Source organism: Oncorhynchus mykiss, chromosome 10 (assembly GCF_057628025.1).
Source record: "Oncorhynchus mykiss isolate SJ-2025 chromosome 10, ASM5762802v1, whole genome shotgun sequence".
NCBI lineage: Eukaryota > Metazoa > Chordata > Actinopteri > Salmoniformes > Salmonidae > Oncorhynchus > Oncorhynchus mykiss.
In genome coordinates, this window is record NC_143031.1 from 952,392 (window position 1) to 976,605 (window position 24,214).

Consider the following 24,214-nt stretch of genomic DNA (forward strand, 5'->3'; position numbering starts at 1 on the left):
CCAAATACTCCAGCCACCCTAGTCATAGACTGTTCTCTCTGCTACCGCTATCTATGCATAGTCACTGTAATAACTATACCTACATGTACATACTACCTCAACTAACCGGTGCCCCGCACATTGACGCTATTGTCATTTTACTGCTGCTCTTTAATTACTTGTTACTTTTCTCTCTTATTCTTATCATATATATATATATATATATATATATATATATATATATATATATATATATATATATATATATATATATATATATATATATTTAAACTGCATTGTTGGTTAGGGGCTCGTATCTTGTATTCGGTGCATGTGACTAATACAATTTCATTTGATTTGAAGATCATCTCTGTGGGCTCCAGCTAATATGGAGGAGCTCATAACACGGAGCATGCGCAGTGTGGAGCGTCACTTGGAAAACGTCATCCTTAATGCGCTCTACGAGTCTCAGACTGGACTAGCTGAAAAACTCCAGGTACAAATAAATACACACTGACCTCTGAGTTACAAGACCAACTGTAGAAGCTGTGTCTGTCAGAGAAGAAGAAAAAAGTGTATTTGTCAGAAGGGTCGGCTGGCTACAGCTAAATTCAGTGTTGATGGAAGCAGCGGCAGACGGAATAAATAAACTGAAGAAGAGTGACAGAGATGAAGATAGCTAACTACTGACTGTGGCTAATTAGCTTCGATACTGGCTGATACAACTAACTTAAACACGTCCTGTAACGCAGTGTTTCACAAGCAATACCCACGTTTAGCAACATATGGGTTGGTTGTCACTGACAGTGCAGTGAGCCAACATTAGCTAGCTAAGTTAGCATTGACCCAATAGCATCCCCTGGAACTGTAGCTAGCTATCACTACCGGCAAAATGTACTGTACTCACTCAGTCCGTGTGTCGGAGGTTTTGGTCTCCTCTCCGGCCTTCTCCTCTCTCTGCACCCGGGTTTCGCTCAGTAGATTCCCGCTGTTATTGGCATCTTGTCTACTGACTCGTCGCGTTTTTTGCTTACCCCCCTTAGCCGCCATGTCTACTACTGGCGCTCCCGTGCCTCGCCTTGTCCTTAATATGGTGTTTTGTGGCAAAAGGCACCGCCATGTTTAGTGATGGCAAGTTTACTAGTGTAGACTGCGTGCTGTTCTGGACATCCCTGAAAGCTACAATTAAGCAAGAAGCCACGAGGAGGTGTGTATATTATAGTGTCCTTTCCGTCTCATAATTCAACAAAAAGTAGGGAGGAATGTTGAGCGAACGTGGAGAGAGTTGATAAGTCATAAAACATGGCCAGGAGGCAGATTATCATGTTGAGGAGCTGAGAGACAGTTGATTACATATTATTATCCATTCCTTTACACTTGTGTGTATAAGTTAGTTGTTGTGAAATTGTTAGGTTAGATATAACTGCATGGTCGGAACTAGAAGCACAAGCATTTCGCTACACTCGCAATAACATCTGCTAACCATGTGTATGTGACCAAATACATTTGAGTTGATTTGGAAATACTTTACACTTTTTATCAAATAAAAAAAAGTTTGGACAAAAATGTTGCTGAGTTGGACTTGTTGCAGAGTTACTGTCATGTTGCCGAGTTGGACTTGTTGCAGAATTATTGTCATGTTGCTGAGTTGGACTTGTTGCAGAGTTACTGTCATGTTGCTGAGTTGGACTTGTTGCAGAGTTACTGTCATGTTGCCGAGTTGGACTTGTTGCAGAATTATTGTCATGTTGCAGTGTCACTGTCATGTTGCTGAGATGGACTTGTTGCAGAGTTACTGTCATGTTGCTGAGTTGGACTTGTTGCAGAGTTACTGTCATGTTGCCGAGTTGGACTTGTTGCAGAATTATTGTCATGTTGCCGAGTTGGACTTGTTGCAGAGTCACTGTCATGTTGCTGAGTTGGACTTGTTGCAGAATTATTGTCATGTTGCTGAGTTGGACTTGTTGCAGAGTCACTGTCATGTTGCTGAGTTGGACTTGTTGCAGAGTTACTGTCATGTTGCTGAGTTGGACTTGTTGCAGAGTTACTGTCATGTTGCTGAGTTGGACTTGTTGCAGAGTTACTGTCATGTTGCTGAGTTGGACTTGTTGCAGAGTTACTGTCATATTGCAGAGTTGGACTTGTTGCAGAGTTATTGTCATGTTGCAGTGTCACTGTCATGTTGCTGAGATGGACATGTTGCAGAGTCACTGTCATGTTGCTGAGTTGGACTTGTTGCAGAGTTACTGTCATGTTGCTGAGTTGGACTTGTTGCAGAGTTACTGTCATGTTGCTGAGTTGGACTTGTTGCAGAGTCACTGTCATGTTGCTGAGTTGGACTTGTTGCAGAGTTACTGTCATGTTGCTGAGTTGGACTTGTTGCAGAGTTACTGTCATGTTGCTGAGTTGGACTTGTTGCAGAGTTACTGTCATGTTGCTGAGTTGGACTTGTTGCAGAGTTACTGTCATGTCGCAGAGTTCTGTCCCTATTCTCCTCTCATCCCAAAGTGTGTCTCTGTGTGGGTCTCTGTGTGTGTTTCTGTGTGTGTCTCTGTGTGTGTGTACTGTCCTCTTTCTAGACAGTGGGCGGAGTGTGCTACTCTGGGACTGGAGGGGGGGGGGGGGCTTCTGTGGGCCTGAACAGAGATATCTTGTCCTCTTTCTAGACATTGGGCGGAGTGTGCTACTCTGGAGGGGGGGGGGGGGGGGGGGGGGGGGCTTCTGTGGGCCTGAACAGAGCTGTGTGTGTTTTCCTCTCCTTCTTAGCCTCTATTCAGACAGCAGAGCAGCAGAGAGAGAGAAGCAGAGTAAAGGAGAGAAAGATGTCCGCTCGAAGAGTGTGTTTGTGGGGTGTTGTGTTTTTGTGTGTTGTGTCTGTCTGTCAGGCCGGAAGACAGATGCCCAAACTCTCCAACAAGAAAATGTGTGCCGACGCTGAGTGTAGCCGTGAGTACAGATATAAATACAGCTACAGTACTACTAAAACTATACTGTTACTATATATACTACAGTACTACTAAAACTATACTGTCACTATACTACAGTACTAGTAAAACTATACTGTTACTATACTACAGTACTAGTAAAACTATACTGTCACTATACTACAGTACTGGTAAAACTATACTGTTACTATACTACAGTACTAGTAAAACTATACTGTTACCATACTACAGTACTACTAAAGCTATGCTGTTACTATACTACAGTACTACTAAAACTATACTGTTACTATACTACAGTACTACTAAAACTATACTGTTACTATACTACAGTACTATTAAAACTATACTGTTACTATACCACAGTACTACTAAAACTATACTGTTACTATACTACAGTACTGCTAAAAACTATACTGCTACTATACTACAGTACTACTAAAGCTATATTGTTGCTATACTACAGTACTAGTAAAACTATACTGTTACCATACAACAGTACTACTAAAACTATGCTGTTCCTATACTACAGTACTACTAAAAATATACTGTTACTATACCACATCGACAGTACTACTAAAACTATACTGGTACTATACTACAGTACTACTAAAACTATACTGCCACTATACTACAGTACTACTAGAACCATACTGTTGCTATACTACAGTACTACTAAACCTATACTGTTACTATACTACAGTACTACTTAAACTATACTGTTACTATACGACAGTGCTACTAAAACTATACTGTTACTATACTACAGTACTATTAAAACTATAATGTTACTATGCTACAGTACTACTAAACTATACTGTTACTATACTACAGTACTACTAAAATAATACTGTTACTATACCACATCGACAGTACAACTAAAACTATACTGTAACTTTACTACAGTACTATTAAAACTATACTGTTACTATACTACTGTACTATTACAACTATACTGTTACAATACTACCGCACCACTAAACTGTACTGTTGCTATACTCCAGTACTACTTAACTATACTGTTACTATACTACAGTACTATTAAAACTATACTGTTACTATACTACAGTACTACTAAAAATAAACTGCTACCATACTACATCTACAGTACTACTAATACTATACGGTTACTCTACTACAGTACTACTAAAACCATACTGTTACTATACTACAGCACTACTAAAACTATACTGTTACTATACTACAGTACTACTAAAAATATACTGTTACTATACTACAGTACTACTAAAACTATACTGTTGCTATACTACAGCACTGCTAAAACTATACTGTTACTATACTAAATATACATCAATAATAAAACTATACTGTTACTATACTATAGCTAAGGTACTACCAACACTGTATTGTTAGCATACTACATCTACAGTACTACTAAAACTATAATGTTACTATACTACAGTACTACTAAAACTATACTGTTACTATACTACAGTACTACTAAAGCCATACTGTTACGATACTACAGTACTACTGAAACTATACTGTTACTATACTACAGTACTACTAGAACTATACTGTTACTATACTGCATCAACAGTACTACTAAAACTATTCTGTTACTATACTACAGTACTATTAAAACTAGACTGTTACTATACTACAGTACTACTAAAACTATACTGTTGCTATACTACAATACTACTAAAACTATACTGTTACTATATTACAGTACTACTAAAACTATACTGTTACTATATTACAGTACTACTAAAATAATACTGTTACTATACCACATCGACCGTACTACTAAAACTATACTGTTACTATACTACAGTACTATTAAAACTATACTGCTACTATACTACAGTACTACTAAAACTATACTGTTACTATATTACAGTACTACTAAAACTATACTGTTACTATACTACAGTACTACTAACCTATACTGTTACTATACTACAGTACTGCTTAAACCATTATGCTACTATACTACAGTACTACTAAAACTATACTGTTACTATGCTACAGTGCTACTAAACTATACTGTTACGATACTACAGTACTACTAAAACTATACTGTTACTCTACTACAGTACTACTAAAACTATACTGCCACTATACTACAGCGCTACTAAAACTATACTGTTGCTATACTACAGTACTACTAACCTATACTGTTACTATACTACAGTACTACTTAAACCGTTATGCTATTATACTACAGTACTACTAACCTATACTGTTACTATACTACAGTACTGCTTAAACCATTATGCTACTATACTACAGTACCACTAAAACTATACTGTTACTATACTACAGTACTGCCTAAACCATTATGCTACTATACCACAGTACCACTAAACTATACTGTTACTATTCTACAGTACCACTAAACTATACTGTTACTATACTACGGTACTACTAAAACTATACTGTTACCATACTACAGTACCACTGAACTATACTGTTACTATACTACGGTACTATTACAACTGTACTGTTACTATACTACAGTACTACTAAAAATAGACTGTTACCATACTACATCTACAGTACTACTAAAACTGTACTGTTACTATACTACAGTACCACTAAAAATATACTGTTACTATACTATATCTACAGTACTACTACAACTATACTGTTACTATACTACAGTACTACTAAAACTATACTGTTACGATACTACAGTACTACTAAAACTATTCTGTTACTATACTACAGTACTACTAAAACTATACTGCCACTATACTACAGTACTACTACAACTATACCGTTGCGATACTACAGTACTACTAAAACTATAATGTTACTATACTACAGTACTATTACAACTATGCTGTTCCTATACAACATCTACAGTACTACTAAAACTATACTGTTACTATACTACAGTACTATTAAAACTATACTGTCACTATACTACAGTACTACTAAACTATACTGTTACTATACTACAGTGCTACTAAAATAATACTGGTACTATACCACATCGACTGTACTGTTACAACTATACTGTTACTATACTACAGTACTATTGCAACTATACTGTTACAATACTACCGTACCACTAAACTATAATGTTGCTATACTCCAGTACTATTAAAACTACACTGTTACTATACTACAGTACTACTAAAAATAAACTGCTACCATACTACATCTACAGTACTACTAAAACTATACTGTTACTCTACTACAGTACTACTAAAACTATACTGTTACTATACTACAGTACTACTAAAACTATACTGTTACTATACTACAGTACCACTAAAACTATACTGTTACGATACTACAGTACTACTAAAACTATACTGTTACTATACTGCAGTACTACTAAAACTATACTGTTACTATACTAAATATACATCAATACTAAAACTATACTGTTACTATACTACAGTACCACTAAAAATATGATGTTACTATACTACATCCACAGTACTACTAATACTGTACTGTTACTCTACTACAGTACTACTAAAACTATACTGTTACTATACTACAGTACTACTAAAACTATGCTGTTACTATACTACAGTACTACTACAACTATACTGTTGCTATACTACAGTACTACTAAAACTATACTGCCACTATACTACAGTACTACTACAACTATACCGTTGCGATACTACAGTACTACTAAAACTATAATGTTACTATACTACAGTACTATTACAACTATGCTGTTCCTATACAACATCTACAGTACTACTAAAACTATACTGTTACTATACTACAGTACTATTAAAACTATACTGTCACTATACTACAGTACTACTAAACTATACTGTTACTATACTACAGTGCTACTAAAATAATACTGGTACTATACCACATCGACTGTACTGTTACAACTATACTGTTACTATACTACAGTACTATTGCAACTATACTGTTACAATACTACCGTACCACTAAACTATAATGTTGCTATACTCCAGTACTATTAAAACTACACTGTTACTATACTACAGTACTACTAAAAATAAACTGCTACCATACTACATCTACAGTACTACTAAAACTATACTGTTACTCTACTACAGTACTACTAAAACTATACTGTTACTCTACTACAGTACTACTAAAACTATACTGTTACTATACTACAGTACCACTAAAACTATACTGTTACGATACTACAGTACTACTAAAACTATACTGTTACTATACTGCAGTACTACTAAAACTATACTGTTACTATACTAAATATACATCAATACTAAAACTATACTGTTACTATACTACAGTACCACTAAAAATATGATGTTACTATACTACATCCACAGTACTACTAATACTGTACTGTTACTCTACTACAGTACTACTAAAACTATACTGTTACTATACTACAGTACTACTAAAACTATGCTGTTACTATACTACAGTACTACTACAACTATACTGTTGCTATACTACAGTACTACTAAAACCATACTGTTACTATACTGCAGTACTACTAAAACTATACTGTTACTATACTAAATATACATCAATACTAAAACTATACTGTTACTATACTACAGTACCACTAAAAATATGATGTTACTATACTACATCCACAGTACTACTAATACTATACTGTTACTCTACTACAGTACTACTAAAACTATACTGTTACTATACTACATTACTACTAAAACTATGCTGTTACTATACTACAGTACTACTACAACTATACTGTTGCTATACTACAGTACTACTAAAACTATACTGTTACTATACTAAATATACATCAATACTAAAACTATACTGTTACTATACTACAGCTACGGTACTGCCAACACTGTATTGTTATCATACTACATCTACAGTACTACTAAAACTATAATGTTACTATACGACAGTACTACTAAAACTATACTGTGACTATACTACAGTACTACTAAAACTATACTGTTACTTTACTACATCACCACTAAAACTATACCGTTACTATACTACAGTACTACTAAAACTATACTGTTACTATACTACAGTACTACTAAAACTATACTGTTACTATACTACAGTACTACTAAAACTATACTGTTACGAAACTAAATCTACAGTACTACTAAAACTATACTGTTACTATACTCAGTACTACTAAAACTTTACTGCTACAAAACTAAATCTACAGTACCACTAATACTATACTGTTACTATACTACAGTTACTATACTACAGTACTACTAAAACTATACTGTTAAAATTTAACAAATATTTTGTGAGTAGCCGTAAGTAAAGATACAGCTACCATACTACTATACTTCTACTACTACTATACTAATACTACCATCACTACCACTACTACTAATGCTACTACTACTATTAATACTATACTGCTATAATGTTACTGTAGTCCGTATGCCAAGTGTCACATGGCTTGACGCTGGAGAGACGAAGCAGGTACGGGGAGTCATACATTTAATATAGAACGGACATGGAACGAGACAGGAACAGCGTCAGCAAACAGATAACACAGACAAACAAACAATTCATGCAGCAGCGGGGATCAGAGCAGGGGAACTGACACATATAGGGGAGGTAATAAACAGGTGATGAGTGAGTCCAGGTGATCAGAGCAGGGAACTGACACATATAGGGGAGGTAATAAACAGGTGATGAGTGAGTCCAGGTGATCAGAGCAGGGAACTGACGCATATAGGGGAGGTAATAAACAGGTGATGAGTGAGTCCAGGTGATCAGAGCAGGGAACTGACACATATAGGGGAGGTAATACACAGGTGCTGAGTGAGTCCAGGTGATCAGAGCAGGGAACTGACACATATAGGGGAGGTAATAAACAGGTGATGAGTGAGTCCAGGTGATCAGAGCAGGGAACTGACACATATAGGGGAGGTAGTAAACAGGTGATGAGTGAGTCCAGGTGATCAGAGCAGGGAATTGACACATATAGGGGAGGTAATAAACAGGTGATGAGTGAGTCCAGGTGATCAGAGCAGGGAACTGACACATATAGGGGAGGTAATAAACAGGTGATGAGTGAGTCCAGGTGATCAGAGCAGGGAACTGACACATATAGGGGAGGTAATAAACAGGTGATGAGTGAGTCCAGGTGATCAGAGCAGGGAATTGACACATATAGCGGAGGTAATAAACAGGTGATGAGGAACTGACACATATAGGGGAGGTAATAAACAGATGATGAGTGAGTCCAATGTGAACAGAGCAGGGAACTGACAAATATAGGGGAGGAAATAAACAGATGATGAGTGAGTCCAGGTGATCAGAGCAGGGAACTGACACATATAGGGGAGGAAATAAACAGATGATGAGTGAGTCCAGGTGAACAGAGCAGCGAACTGATACATATAGGGGAGGTAATAAACAGGTGATGAGTGAGTCCAGGTGATCAGAGCAGGGAACTGACGCATATAGGGGAGGAAATAAACAGATGATGAGTGAGTCCAGGTGAACAGAGCAGGGAACTGACAAATATAGGGGACGAAATAAACAGATGATGTGTGAGTCCAATATCGCTGATGCGCGTGACGAGGGTAGGCAGGTGTGCGTAATGGATGGCAGGAGTGAGTGATGCAGGGCAGCCTGGCGTCCTCAAGCGCCAGAGGGGGGAAGAGCGGGAGCAGACGTGACACCAAGTGTAGCCATGAGTGCAGGTATAACTGCAACTACTATACTACTACTGAAATACTACTACTAAACTACTATAACTACGACTACTACTACTCCTACTTCTCCTACTAATCTACTACTACTATAATACTATGACTATTACAATATTACTACTATACTCTGACTGTAATTCCTCTACTCCTTCTGTTACTACTATACTACTGTCACTACTGTTACTACTACCATGCAACTACTACTGGCGGTTTTGGAGCAGTGGCTTCTTCCTTGCTGAGCGGCCTTTCAGGTTATGTCGATATAGATACTTTTGTACCTGTTTCCTCCAGCATCTTCACAAGGTCCTTTGCTGTTGTTCTGGGATTGATTTGCACTTTTAGCACCAAAGTACGTTCATCTCTAGGAGACAGAACGCGTCTTCTTCCTGAGCGGGATGACGCCTGCGTGGTCCCATGGTGTTTATACTTGCGTACTATTGTTTGTACAGATGAACGTGGTACCTTCAGGCATTTGGAAATTGCTTAAAGGATGAACCAGACTTGTCGAGGTCTAAAACATTTTTCCTGAGGTCTTGGCTGATTTCTTTTGATTTTCTGTACTTGGTAGTATTTAATAGCTTGTCCTAAGATTTGTAATTTCAAATGTTTATGTTTTTGCTGTTTGTTCTTTGTTATAGAGCCAAAAACATTGTAGAAGGGGTTTATTTATACATCTCCGTTTTGGATAGACGGCTCTTCTTGTTGTTGTTTGTTTAAATGTTCCAATTTTCCCAGAAGTGGTTCGATTCTATGGAATCTCAATTCCATTGAGCTGATTTCTCTCATGCTGTTCCTTCTTTTTTTCCGTAGTATATTTCTGTATTTTGTTTGGATAGGTTTCTCAATTTCTTTCTTAGATTTTTGCATTCTTCATCAAACCATTTGTCATTGTTTTTAATTTTCTTAGGCTGTTGTCACGCCCTGACCTTAGAGAGCCGTTTTATTTCTCTATTTGGTTAGGTCAAGGTGTGATGTGAGGTGGGCATTCTATGTTTTGTTTTCTATGTTTCTTTATTTCTATGTTTTGGCCGGGTATGGTTCTCAATCAGGGACAGCTGTCATTCGTTGTCTATGATTGGGAATCATACTTAGGTAGCCCTTTTTCCCTCCTTTCAGTGTGGGTAGTTATCTTTGTTAGTGGCCAGAGCGAACTTACCAGCAACGTCTATCAGCAGTTGTCGCAGTGACATTCTATTGAAATGGTTACTTGCAGAGTGGAGTCTTTTACTAAGACGTGTAGCTAGCTAGCTAGCTAGTTAAACAATGAACCATAATCCCAACTCATGACGTTACTACCCTGCATGAATCTGCATGTAGCAAATGGCTCTGAGATACGAATAATACACGTAACGTTAGCTAGAGTGCCAGCCAGTTAATGTTAGCTAGCTAGTTAACAGTACACATTAACTTGAAATGAAAATGACTTTCTTTCAAAATTAGAGATATGTAATATCTGAAAATGTAGCAAGCTAGACTATCTTACCTGTACACATCATGGATGGACGCCTCTCCCTGTCACGGATGCCATGGTTGCCCTTAGTTTGAAGATGTAATCGGGATACAGGGGTTTTCTCCATCTCCTTAGCTTTCATACTCGAATTCCACTGATTTCAAAACTCTGTCCTCCAGAGAGTGGAGAGCAACACTTATGCAGTTCTACTACGTGAGACTTAAAATAAAAAAAAGCCGCGTTACACAGGACCAGCTCAAATAGACAGAAGCGTGCTATATGGCAGACCAATTCCGAACTCATCTCTCGGCATGTCCAGCCCACTCATTATCTCAGCCAATTTATTTATTTTAATTTTATTTAACCTTTATTTATTTAACTAGGCATGTCAATTAAGAACAAATTCTTAATTTGCAACACATGACAACAAGGCATGGTAGCAGCACAAAACATGGTACAAAACATTATTGGGCAGACGACAGCACAAAGCGCAAGAAGGAAGAGACAACAATACATCACGCAAAGCATCCTCAACTGTCAGTAACACGGAAGCCAAACCGGCTGTGCGCATGCGCCATCGTGCATACATTTATTTTGACCCCTACACCAAACGCAATCACGACACACGGGTTAAAATATCAAAACAAACTCGGAACCAATTACATTAATTTGGGGACAGGTCAACAAGCATTAAACATTTATTTTGTTTTTGTTCTGGGATATAAACATTAGGTTGTTGTTTTACCTGAAATGCACAAGGTCCTCTACTCCGACAATTAATCCACACATAAAACGGTCAACCGAATCGTTTCTTGTCATCTCTCCTCCTTCCAGGCTTTTTCATCTTTGAACCTATATGGTGATTGGCATCTAAACATTCATAGTATTACCACGACGACCGGCAGTTCGTCATTCAATCACCCATGTGGGTATAACCAATGAGGAGATCACACTTGGGTACCTGCTTCTATAAACCAATGAGGAAATGGGAGAGGCAGGACTTGCAGCGCAATCTGCGTCAGACATAGGAAGGACTTCTATTTTAGCCCTTGGCAACGCAGACGCTCGTTGACGCGTTGAAACGCTCGCGGGTGCGACGCAAGCGGTGTGGTCAGCCTGTAAGAGTGTCCATGATTGAGTCTTTGAATGAAGAGATGGAGGTAAAACTGTCCAGTTTGAGTGTTTGTTGCAGCTTGTTCCAGTCGCTAGCTGCAGTGAATTGAAAAGACGCGCAAACCAGGGATGTGTGTGCTTTGGGGACCTTTAACAGAATGTGACTGGCAGAAAGGGTGTTGTATGTGGAGGATGAGGGCTGCAGTAGATATTTCAGATAGGGGGGAGTGAGGCCTAAAAGTGTTTTAAAAATAAGCATCAACCAGTGGGTCCTGCGACGGGTATACAGAGATGACCAGTTTACAGAGGAGTATAAATTGTAGTGATGTGGCCCTATGAGGAGCATTGGTGGCAAATCTGATGGCTGAATGGTAAAGAACATCTAGCCAATCATGGCTAGCGGGATGGTTGCTCCCATTTTCTGTGACTAAACCAACTAGGCTCGTAATTAAATTATTGTATTTGTATGTACAGATGGCATGCAAGTCTATTATTAAGGCACATTTACGTTTTCATTTTCCAGAAAACACATTTTGATTAAAAACATTTTTAAAAAGTACTTTCAAATGGTTCTCCTGTGAAGTAGTGACACCTAGTTTCCTGAAAAGAGTCCCCCCCCCAAAAATATGGGCGCACTGGTTCTCACAAATTAAAATGCCAGGTCTCACAGCAAAATATTTAAGCATATGTTCACCCTGTATATCCCTGACTGGCTATACAATATATCCTTTACTACAGCTAATATTACTAATATTATAATAATAATATAATTATAAGTAATAATTTATTAATAATATTATATTACTAATATCTAAATCCACGTGAAATTACAACCTTAGCTAGATGAGTTATGAAATTAGTAAATGAAAATAGTTTGCTAACTAACTAGCTTTCTGTCTTTGGATTGCTTGAAAGTTGTCACATTCAAAAAGCTCAGCGGCTTGATAACTTACTTGACCGTGCAGTCCGTTCCGACTATAAAACCCATGTTTAGGTTATTCAACCTGATCTGTCTTTGACGACAACTAGTTAGATCAGGTCTTTGAATTAACAATGGTGAAGTCGTTTTCTCATCAATATTTTGGATTAGTGCTGATGAATGGTGGCACTGCTTCTGCCTTGTCTCAGCTAGCTAGATGGTAGCCTGTACATGACATGGTGACACTGCTTCTGCCTTGTCTCAGCTAGCTAGATGGTAGCCTGTACATGACATGGTGACACTGCTTCTGCCTTGTTTTAAGCTAGCTCGGTGGTTGCCCATACATCACATTATGAAAGTTCCACTTTTTATTTTAGCTAGCTAAAGTACCTCAAATAAATTACAGAGATGCAAATAATTTTTGTCTCTTCGATATTAGCTGCTATTAGTATTACTTAGCCTTTTTTCGTGCCTTTTTACACGAGACACCTGCATGCATGCACTTGTTGTAGCCAGTTGAAATTGACATTTCACCAACTTTTTAATATAATTTTTAATTTCATCTTTATTTAACCAGGTAAGCTAGTTGAGAACAAGTTCTCATTTACAACTATGACCTAGCCAAGAAAAAGCAAAGCAGTTCGACACATACAACAACACAGAGTTACACATGAAATAAACAAACATACAGTCAATAATACAGTAGAAAAGGTCTATATACAGTGAGTGCAAATGAGGTAAGATAAGGGAGGTAAGGCAATAAATAGGCAAGTAGAGATGTGCAAGTAGAGCTACTGGGGTACAAAAGAGCAAGATAAATAAATAAATATAGTACGGGGATGAGGTAGTTGGATGGGCTATTTACAGATGGACTATGTACAGGTGCAAGTGATCTGTGAGCTGCTCTGACAGCTGGTGAGGGAGATATGAGTCTCTAGCTTCAGTGATTTTTGCAGTTCGTTCCAGTCATTGGCAGCAGAGAACTGGAAGGAAAGGCGGCCAAAGTAGTAATTGGCTTGGGGGTGACCAGTGAGATATACCTGCTGGAGTGCGTGCTACGGGTGGGTGCTGCTATGGTGACCAGTGAGTTGAGATCAGGTGGGGCTTGCCCTAGCAAAGACTTGTCGATGACCTGGAGCCAGTGGGTTTGGCGACGAGTATGAAGCGAGGGCCAACCAATGAGAGCATACAGGTCGCAGTGGTGGGTTGTATATGGTGCTTTGGTGACAAAACGGATGGCACTGTGATAGACTGCATTCAATTTGTTGAGTAGAGTGTTGGAGGCTATTTTGTAAATTACATCGCCCAAGTCGAGGATCGGTAGGATAGTCAGTTTTACGAGGGTATGTTTGGCAGCATGAGTGAAGGATGCTTTGTTGCGAAATAGGAAGCCAATTCTATATTTAATTTTGGATTTGAGATGCTTAATGTGAGTCTGGAAGGAGAGTTTAGTCTAGCCAGACACCTAGGTATTTGTAGTTGTCCACATATTCTAAGTCAGAACCGTCCAGAGTAGTGATGCTGGATGTGCGGGCAGTGATCAGTTGAAGAGCATGCATTTAATTTTCCTTGTATTTAAGAGCAGTTGGGGGCCACGGAAGGAAAGTTGTATGGCATTGAAGCTCGTAAGGAGTTTAGTTAACACAGTGTCCAAAGAAGGGCCAGAAGTATACAGAATGGTATTGTCTGCGTAGTGGTGGATCAGAGAATCACGACAGAGGAAGTCTGTTATAGCCTCCTCGTGCGGTTACATTGAATTGACCAGTCGTGATGGATTAGTAGTTCCGTGTTGCAAAGGGGTCCTGCCCAATTGGCAAAATAGGTATATTGGCCCAAGAAATTGGCCGATGGACCTATTCAGCTAACAGTCCGATATGCTCTAGACAGCTAACAGATGGGCATTCCGGGGACGCCGCAACGTAGGATCTCGGCTTGGTATCTTGAAATAAGTGGTAAAAGTGATTTATTTGTTAAATATTCAACTTCATGGCTCACACAACAGAAGTCAGGGATCAACTTGATTATAGATAGAATACATGATTATATGAAAATGTTATATTTTAAAGCATTTAAAGCAGTACTAAAATCTTTGAATTTCAATGAGAGATTCCCTTTTCTGTACCCTTTGTGTGCGGGACCGAAGCTGTTGCCGGGGATGCAAGGCCTGAGCACGTTGGAAAGTTAAAACCTGTGTTCCTCCATACTGTTACTATAGTAAATTAATATAATACTACCATAACTGTGCTTCTTCAACAACTACAATCATATACTGATTGTACTACCTGTGTGTGTGTTAGACCCCATCCTGATAGCGCGTGCCTTAGAGGACTACTACCCTGGAGACTGCCGCTTCATCTCTCTGCGTCAGGGTCAGGTGGTCTATGTCTACGCCTTGCTGAAGGACCGAGGAAACATGTTCTGGGCTGGCAGCGTAAGGATCTGTGTGTGTGTTGGGGGGGGGGGGGGGGGGGGGGAGCATGTGTGTGTGGTGTGCAAGTGTGCAGAAGGACTCCCTTATTGGGGGTGTCTTGCTAATTGCCTATAATTTCCACCTGTTGTCTTTTCCATTTGCACAACAGCATGTGACATTTATTGTCAATCAGCGTTGCTTCCTAAGTGGACAGTTTGATTTCACAGAAGTGTGATTGATTTGGAGTTACATTGTGTTGTTTAAGTGTTCCCTTTTATTTTTTTGAGCAGTGTAGTAGTATTTATATATAGTAGTATTCATATAAAGTAGTATTTTTTTATTGTAGTATTTATATATAGCAGTATTTATACATAGTAATATTTATTTTGTTTGTATGGTCTTCTATCTGTGTGTGCGTGCACGTGTGTGTTTACCAGGTCCAGGGGTCGTACTACGGGGAACAGGAGGCAAGACTGGGACATTTTCCCAGCAGCGTCGTCGAGGAGACACACGCTCTCATGCCAGCTACCAACGAGGTCATGACTGATGTAGGTGGACACACGAACACTCACACAAACAAATACACAAACACGCACGCACACACGCACATAATGAATCATTTTTCAGCAAAATTAATTGATATAGAATATTAGGCATCTCTCCTCCCTCTCTTCTCCCCTCTGCTCCTCTCCTCCTCTTCTCCTCCTCTCTTCTTCGCTCCTCCTCCTCTCCACTCCTCTCCTCCTTCTCCCCCTCTCTTCTTCTCTCCTCCTCCTCTCCACTCCTCTCCTCCTCTTCTCTCCCTTTCTTTTCCTCTTATCCAGAATTGGGACTTTTACTGTAACTGAAGACTGAAGTGTCCTGATTCTTTGTCTCCCGGCTGGCGCACTGCAACATGAGGACAGCCCTGACAGCATCAAACCAGTATTTTTATTATCTACAAGCTATGATGAAAACACGTTATAGTTTAATAATTTTTCTTTATTACAACCATGCATATACAGTATATTCTTTAGAATAAACCTTCCTCTCAGCTGTTTAATGTTATCTCTGTGGCTTTAATCTGAAAGAATAAAGATACTATGCTGCTCTGATCACTGCTGTCTCTTCTGGTGTCGGGTCTTCATTATCACTGCTGTCTCTTCTGGTGTCTAGTCTTCATTATTACTGCTGTCTCTTCCTGTGTCTAGCCTTCATTATCACTGCTGTCTCTTCTGGTGTCGGGTCTTCATTATCACTGCTGTCTCTTCTGGTGTCTAGTCTTCATTATTACTCCCAGTCTGCTGTTCCCACATGCTTCAAGAGGGCCACCATTGTTCCTGTTCCCAAGAAAGCTAAGGTAACTGAGCTAAACGACTACCGCCCCCCCTAGCACTCACTTCCAGTCATCATGAAGTACTTTGAGAGACTAGTCAAGGACCATATCACCTCCACCCTACTTGACACCCTAGACCCTCTCCAATTTGCTTGCCGCCCCAATAGGTCCACAGACAACGCAATCGCAACCACACTGCACACTGCCCTAACCCATCTGGACAAGAGGAATAGCTATGTGAGAATGCTGTTCATCGACTACAGCTCAGCATTTAACACCATAGTACCCTCCAAACTCGTCATCAAGCTCAAGGATAGGGGGGTGCTCCCCCTGCTGTTTCCTGAAGTTCACGATCATCTCCTTTATTTAGTTGACGTTGAGTGATTATTATTTTCCTGGCATCACACTCCCAGAGCTCTCAACTCCTCCCTGTAGGCTATCTAATCAAGCCTACTACTGTTGTGTCATCTGCAAACTTGATGATTGAGTTGGAGTTATGCTTGGCCATGCAGTCATGGGTGAACAGGGACTACAGGAAGAGGCTGAGCACTCACCCTTATGGAGGCCGTGTTGAGGATCAGCGAAGTGGAGGTGTTGTTTCCTACCTTCACCACCTGGGGGCGGCCCAGGTCTTTGAACTTAGTGATGAGCTTGGAGGGTACTATGGTGTTGAATGCTGAGCTATAGTCGATGAACAGCATTCTTACATAAGTATTCCTCTTGTCCAGATGGGATAGGGCAGTGTACAGTGTGCTGGCGATTGCGGATCTATTGGGGCGGTATGCAAATTGAAGTGGGTCTAGGTTGACAAGTAAGGTAGAGGTGATATGATCCTTGACTAGTCTCTCAAAGCATTTCATGATGACAGAAGTGAGTTCTAAGGGGTGATAGCCATTTAGTTCGGTTACATTTGCCTTCTTGGGTACAGGAACAATGGTGGCCAACTTGAAGCATGTGGGGACAGCAGACTGGGATAGTGAGAGATTTAATATATCCGTAAACACACCAGCCGGCTGGTCTGCACATGTTCTGAGGACATGACTTGGGATGCCGTCTGGGACGCTTAGGTGTCTTAAGAACGTCGGCCACAGAGAAGGAGAGCCCACAGTCCTTGGTAGCGGGCCGTGTATATACTGTAGAACTTTTGGGGGTTCCATACATGAAGCAAGCAATATAATCCTTTTTGTTTCTATAAGGAACCTTTTTTTCTAAGAGTGTCGTGTTGTTGTGGTGATATGCTGCCACCTATTGGCTGAGCTGAAACTGCAGTTTAGAATCAAAGGTGGCTTCTGAGTCAAAAACATAATAATTCCTGTCAGAGACGATAGAGGAAGTGAGGCATCCCACTCCCTAATTTTTTCTGGTAGGGGCGGGGCCGCTCTAGCCTGCTTATCACCTGCTTATCAACCCCGCCCCGTGGAGAGGGTTCCCCAAAGACGGTAGAGAAAGGAGACATCTCAATGGCAATTTTTTTCCAGTCTGGGCTAGTGGGGAGGGACTAGAGTACAATCTCAATAGCATACTCCTTGCGTCCTCACTCCTCCCACCTCAAGGAGATTGGGATGAAGAGAGGATAGGAGAAGAAGGGAGAGGAGACGATAATGTTGTGATCCTCCTGTACTGGCTGGTGTCCTTGGCTGAGTCACTGCAGAGGAGAGAGACGAATCAGCGCTCTCCCTCCCTCTCTTCTCTCCTGAGCAGTCTGCAGTGCTCCAGCCCAGACTGCAGCTATAAAAAAATAAGCATATAACGTCACCACCACTACTATCACAGCTCTACCACTGAGATTCACAATCAGTTCTACACCACAGAACACAGTCCAGAGACGAGAAAAACAGGAAGCCTGTCGAGCACGGGGCGGGATGTTTGGGTTCCAGAGGACACAGTTCAGGTATGTTCCTTGCCTCTCCTGTCTTAGACCAGGGTTTCCCAAACTCTGTCCTGTGAAACCCTGTTTTGGACAGTGCAGAACTGGTGTAGAGTATGGAATGTGCTAAAAGGAACTAGAGAGGACAGGCATGATGCTAGATGGACATGCTAGAGAGAACAAATACTTTATGCTAGTAGGAAATGCTAAATCAGGAGAGAGATACAGGCTAGTTGAACTAAACCAGTTAAATGCTGAATCAGGAGAGAGACAGGCTAGTTAAAGCAGTTAAATGCTAAATCAGGAGAGCGAGACAGGCTAGTTGAACTAAACCAGTTAAATGCTGAATCAGGAGAGAGATACAGGCTAGTTGAACTAAACCAGTTAAATGCTAAATCAGGAGAGAGATACAGGCTAGTTGAACTAAACCAGTTAAATGCTGAATCAGGAGAGAGATACAGGCTAGTTGAACTAAACCAGTTAAATGCTGAATCAGGAGAGCGAGACAGGCTAGTTGAACTAAACCAGTTAAATGCTGAATCAGGAGAGAGATACAGGCTAGTTGAACTAAACCAGTTAAATGCTAAATCAGGAGAGAGATACAGGCTAGTTGAACTAAACCAGTTAAATGCTGAATCAGGAGAGAGATACAGGCTAGTTGAACTAAACCAGTTAAATGCTGAATCAGGAGAGAGATACAGGCTAGTTGAACTAAACCAGTTAAATGCTGAATCAGGAGAGAGACAGGCTAGTTAAAGCAGTTAAATGCTAAATCAGAAGATATTTAGTTTAATTAAAGCAGTTAAAGGCTAAATCTCGAGAAGAGGAGGAGGGAGTGAGAGAGAGGGGGAGGGAGACAGGGTGTGTGCTGTACAATATTCTAGTATTGTATCAATAATGTATTGCTGACGGGAGGCCTTCTGTTTCACGCTGGTAGGGTGTGTGTGTGGCATATGGGGACAGGGCTCTAAATTGCAACCATTTTGGTTGCACATGCTTCTAAATATTTTGCTGTGCAACCTGGAAGTTTCATTTGGGAGCACAAGTGTGCTTAGATAAAAACAGAGTAATTGTTTTAATGATTATGCTTTGCTGTATCTCTGCCTCCGAGTGCCATCGACTGAAAAAGCGTTGCAGATTTGTGACTGCCATGGTTTCACCATCACTACAGAGAAAACTGATTGTTTCTATCAAAAACCATTCAAAACATATAATGCTATGTTTTCATCTTCCTATCGCGCATTGGCGGGCCACGTGTTTGTCTTCATAAACCATGTCGCGGGCCGTTCTAAAACTAATCGTGGGCCGCCAACCATTTGTTTGCACTTTGTTCAGTTAGCTAGCAAGACTTTACCAGTGTATCCAAACATTTGGCGGCTCAGAAAGAATGTTAAAGGGATATCTTGTTCAGGAGATCAATGATCTTAGCAATGAATGAATGACTGATCTCTTGCATGTTGTGACTCACAAATTATTTTATAATTTCAATGACCGGTATTTGTATCAGTCTTTCTATAAACTAGGGTACCAGTGAGGATTTCCTACACTGTTGATAATTATCTGCCAATTTTTTTAATGTCCTTACCTTTAAGATATAAAGAGGATCATAGCTATATTCAATCAAATTCACAAGTGTGTTTAAAACCTAGGTTTAACCCTTTATCATGGTTGCTGTCTTGACAGATTTGTTGAAAATCGTGTGACATAAAACATAACTTTTCTGTCTTTGCATTTATGGCAGTGTAAGTTATAACATATGTTAAGCATTAATCCGTTAAATTATACATTGAACTTGAACCTGTATGAATCCTGGATCTAACTGTCAGACAGCATTTTGTATAAAGATCTCAGAAATGCAGTATAACTACGTACCATTTCATGTCTCCTTATGTTATGGGCTGACTGTTTGACCTATTGCTATCCCCACCCTATGGAAAACATCTACCATAGTCCCCAATCCCCAAAAATCCCCCCTGACTGAGTTCAACCATTACCAACATGTTGCTCTCATGTCCCTGATCATGAAATACTTGGAAAGACTGCTTCTGAACATCCTACTTCCCACCGTCCTCCCTTGATTCCTAACAGTTTGCTTACAAAGCAGGGAGAGGAATGGATGATGTTGTGGTCTGCATGCTGCAAAGGCTCCTGGAACACTGGGAATGAGAAATGATGCGCGCATCCTGTTTGTGGATTCCACCTCTGCCTTCAACACCCTCCAACAGCACACTACGACCCAGAAGCTCATTAACCTGGACGTATCTCCCACCATCATCCGCTGGATCCACAAGTTGTTAAATGGCAGACCTCAGGCCGTGAGGATATAAAACACCCTTCTGTGCGCATCACCAACATTGTCGTGCCAAAGGGTTGCATTCTTAGTCTTTTGCTCTACACCCTGTATACCAATGACTGCAAATCATGATCCACAATACACTCCTTTTCAAGTACTCTAATGACGCAGCCATCCTGTCCCTATCTAGCTAACAGTACACAAAATTAGAAAACGTGTAATGTACCTTCCAGCAATATCAATAATCCATCATGAAAACATCTACAGTCCTATTGATCTGATTGGTTACTGATCTGATTGGTTAATAATAATAATATCATTTAAAATTCCTCATTGTGTCCCAAATGTGTTTAGACACGGTGACCATTTATGGTGACGGTGTTGCAATAACTACCTGGATCTCAAAACCTCAAAAACAAAATAAAATAACAAACAACTTCCTGGAATAAAATATGAACTGTGACTGGCCCTATCCTCATCAATGGAGAGGCCAACGAAATGGTTCCTTCATTCAAGTATCTCGGAATAAAAATGGAAATCACAGCAACGTCTGTCTGTCATCAGACAAATCCTGTCCGTCAAACCTCCTTCTACTACAGTACCAGAGCATCAAACCCCAACTCCTTCTACTACTGTACCAGAGCATCAAACCTCAACTCCTTCTACTACAGTACCAGAGCATCAAACCTCAACTCCTTCTACTACAGTACCAGAGCATCAAACCCCAACTCCTTCTACTACTGTACCAGAGCATCAAACCCCAACTCCTTCTACTACTGTACCAGAGCATCAAACCCCAACTCCTTCTACTACTATACCAGAGCATCAAACCCCAACTCATTCTACTACTACACCAGAGCATCAAACCCCAACTCCTTCTAATACTGTACGAGAGCATCAAACCCCAACTCCTTCTACTACTGTACCAGAGCATCAAACCCCAACTCCTTCTACTACTGTACCAGAGCATCAAACCCCAACTCCTTCTACTACTATACCAGAGCATCAAACCCCAACTCATTCTACTACTACTACTATCCAAGAGCATCAAACCCCAACTCCTTCTACTACTGTACCAGAGCATCAAACCCCAACTCCTTCTACTACTGTACCAGAGCATCAAACCCCAACTCCTTCTACTACTACACCAGAGCATCAAACCCCAACTCCTTCTACTACTACTACTGTACCAGAGCATCAAACCCCAACTCCTTCTACTACTGTACCAGAGCATCAATCCCCAACTCCTTCTACTACTGTACCAGAGCATCAAACCCCAACTCCTTCTACTACTACACCAGAGCATCAAACCCCAACTCCTTCTACTACTACTACTGTACCAGAGCATAAAACCCCAACTCCTTCTACTACTGTACCAGAGCATCAAACCCCAACTCCTTCTACTACTGTACCAGAGCATCAAACCCCAACTCCTTCTACTACTGTACCAGAGCATCAAACCCCAACTCCTTCTACTACTGTACCAGAGCATCAAACCCCAACTCCTTCTACTACTGTACCAGAGCATCAATCCCCAACTCCTTCTACTACTGTACCAGAGCATCAAACCCCAACTCCTTCTACTACTGTACCAGAGCATCAAACCCCAACTCCTTCTACTACTATACCAGAGCATCAAACCCCAACTCATTCTACTACAACTACTGTCCAAGAGCATCAAACCCCAACTCCTTCTACTACTGTACCAGAGCATCGAACCCCAACTCCTTCTACTACTGTACCAGAGTATCAAACCCCAACTCCTTCTACTACTACACCAGAGCATCAAACCCCAACTCCTTCTAATACTGTACGAGAGCATCAAACCCCAACTCCTTCTACTACTGTACCAGAGCATCAAACCCCAACTCCTTCTACTACTGTACCAGAGCATCAAACCCCAACTCCTTCTACTATTACTACTGTACCAGAGCATCAAACCCCAACTCCTTCTACTACTACTACTGTACCAGAGCATCAAATCCCAACTCCTTCTACTACTATTACTGTACCAGAGCATCAATCCCCAACTCCTTCTACTACAGTACCAGAGCATCAAACCCCAACTCCTTCTACTACTGTACCAGAGCATCAAACCTCAACTCCTTCTACTACAGTACCAGAGCATCAAACCCCAACTCCTTCTACTACTGTACCAGAGCATCAAACCCCAACTCCTTCTACTACTGTACCAGAGCATCAAACCCCAACTCCTTCTACTACTATACCAGAGCATCAAACCCCAACTCATTCTACTACTACTACTGTCCAAGAGCATCAAACCCCAACTCCTTCTACTACTGTACCAGAGCATCAAACCCCAACTCCTTCTGCTACTGTACCAGAGCGTCAAACCCCAACTCCTTCTACTACTGCACCAGAGCATCAAACCCCAACTCCTTCTAATACTGTACGAGAGCATCAAACCCCAACTCCTTCTACTACTGTACCAGAGCATCAAACCCCAACTCCTTCTACTACTGTACTAGAGCATCAAACCCCAACTCCTTCTACTACTACTACTGTACCAGAGCATCAAGCCCCAACTCCTTCTACTATTACTACTGTACCAGAGCATCAAACCCCAACTCCTTCTACTACTACTACTGTACCAGAGCATCAAACCCCAACTCCTTCTACTACTGTACCAGAGCATCTAACCCCAACTCCTTCTACTACTACTACTGTACCAGAGCGTCCAACCCCAACTCCTTCTGCTACTGTACCAGAGCATCAAACCCCAACTACTTCTGCACTATTTATGTCTGCCTGTTGTTTGTTTGTTCTGTGTTTTATGTATTCATTTTTTTAACTAGGCAAGTCAGTTAAGAACAAATTCTTATTTACAATGACGGCGTACACGGCCAAACCCTAGCCTGGACCACACTGGGCCAATTGTGCGCCGCACTATGGGACTCCCAATCACGTCCAGTTGTGATACAGCCTGGAATCGAACCAGACTCTGTAGTGACGCATCTAGCACTGAGATGCAGTGCCTTAGACCGCTGTGCCACTCAGGAGCCCTGAAACTGTGCCATGATTTTACTCCTGAAGGACAATAGCGTGATTCTGATTCTGATATATACTTAGCAAATTGATGTTGATCATATGTTGTCTGCTTGGCGTGACCGTTTTCCTGCGCCGAAATAAAAAACAATTGTCCTTTACCCTCTGTTCCCTGCGCCTGACTCCATACCCAATACTCATAGAAGTGCGTTACACCTAAGTAATTCATCATTAACGTTTGCTTCATTCATGTGACTCACCATTACTGGGTCATGCATGTGACAGACCAATACCTCATGATGCTTCTTC

General features: G+C 40.5%; 3 protein-coding genes across 4 annotated transcripts in view; 2 read left to right on the forward strand and 1 right to left on the reverse strand.

Annotated features, from left to right (window-relative positions):
- alg9 (ALG9 alpha-1,2-mannosyltransferase) overlaps window positions 1-1,095 on the reverse strand; it is a 47,189-nt gene extending 46,094 nt beyond the window's left edge. The window contains exon 1 of the mRNA XM_021617332.3: window positions 887-1,095. Coding sequence (XP_021473007.2) covers window positions 887-1,029 — 143 coding nt within the window. The 5' untranslated portion in view covers window positions 1,030-1,095. The remainder of the gene's footprint in view (window positions 1-886) is intronic.
- mia (MIA SH3 domain containing) lies at window positions 411-16,518 on the forward strand. 2 transcript variants are annotated; one of them, XM_036989520.2, is made up of 5 exons: window positions 411-475; window positions 2,746-2,925; window positions 15,312-15,445; window positions 15,862-15,972; window positions 16,249-16,518. In XM_036989520.2, the coding sequence occupies exons 2-5, from the start codon at window positions 2,802-2,804 to the stop codon at window positions 16,270-16,272; spliced, it is 393 nt and encodes a 130-aa protein (XP_036845415.1). In that variant the 5' UTR covers window positions 411-475; window positions 2,746-2,801; the 3' UTR covers window positions 16,273-16,518. The 2 variants fall into 2 exon arrangements, with proteins under 2 accessions (XP_036845415.1, XP_090044871.1); XM_090188745.1 differs by lacking the exon at window positions 411-475 and adding an exon at window positions 1,104-1,186.
- Window positions 16,519-18,004: 1,486 nt separating this feature from the next.
- Window positions 18,005-24,214, forward strand: part of LOC149979908 (uncharacterized) — a 34,430-nt gene continuing 28,220 nt past the window's right edge. The window contains exon 1 of the mRNA XM_090188743.1: window positions 18,005-18,630. Coding sequence (XP_090044869.1) covers window positions 18,602-18,630 — 29 coding nt within the window. The 5' untranslated portion in view covers window positions 18,005-18,601. The remainder of the gene's footprint in view (window positions 18,631-24,214) is intronic.

Bases quoted from the DNA above. Each gene is read 5' to 3' on its own strand.
- mia (XM_036989520.2), top strand. From the start codon at position 2,802: ATGTCCGCTCGAAGAGTGTGTTTGTGGGGTGTTGTGTTTTTGTGTGTT. The intron at 2,926-15,311 runs GTGAGTACAGAT...TGTGTGTGTTAG, and splicing joins TGCCGACGCTGAGTGTAGCC to ACCCCATCCTGATAGCGCGT. The intron at 15,973-16,248 runs GTAGGTGGACAC...CCTCTTATCCAG, and splicing joins CCAACGAGGTCATGACTGAT to AATTGGGACTTTTACTGTAA.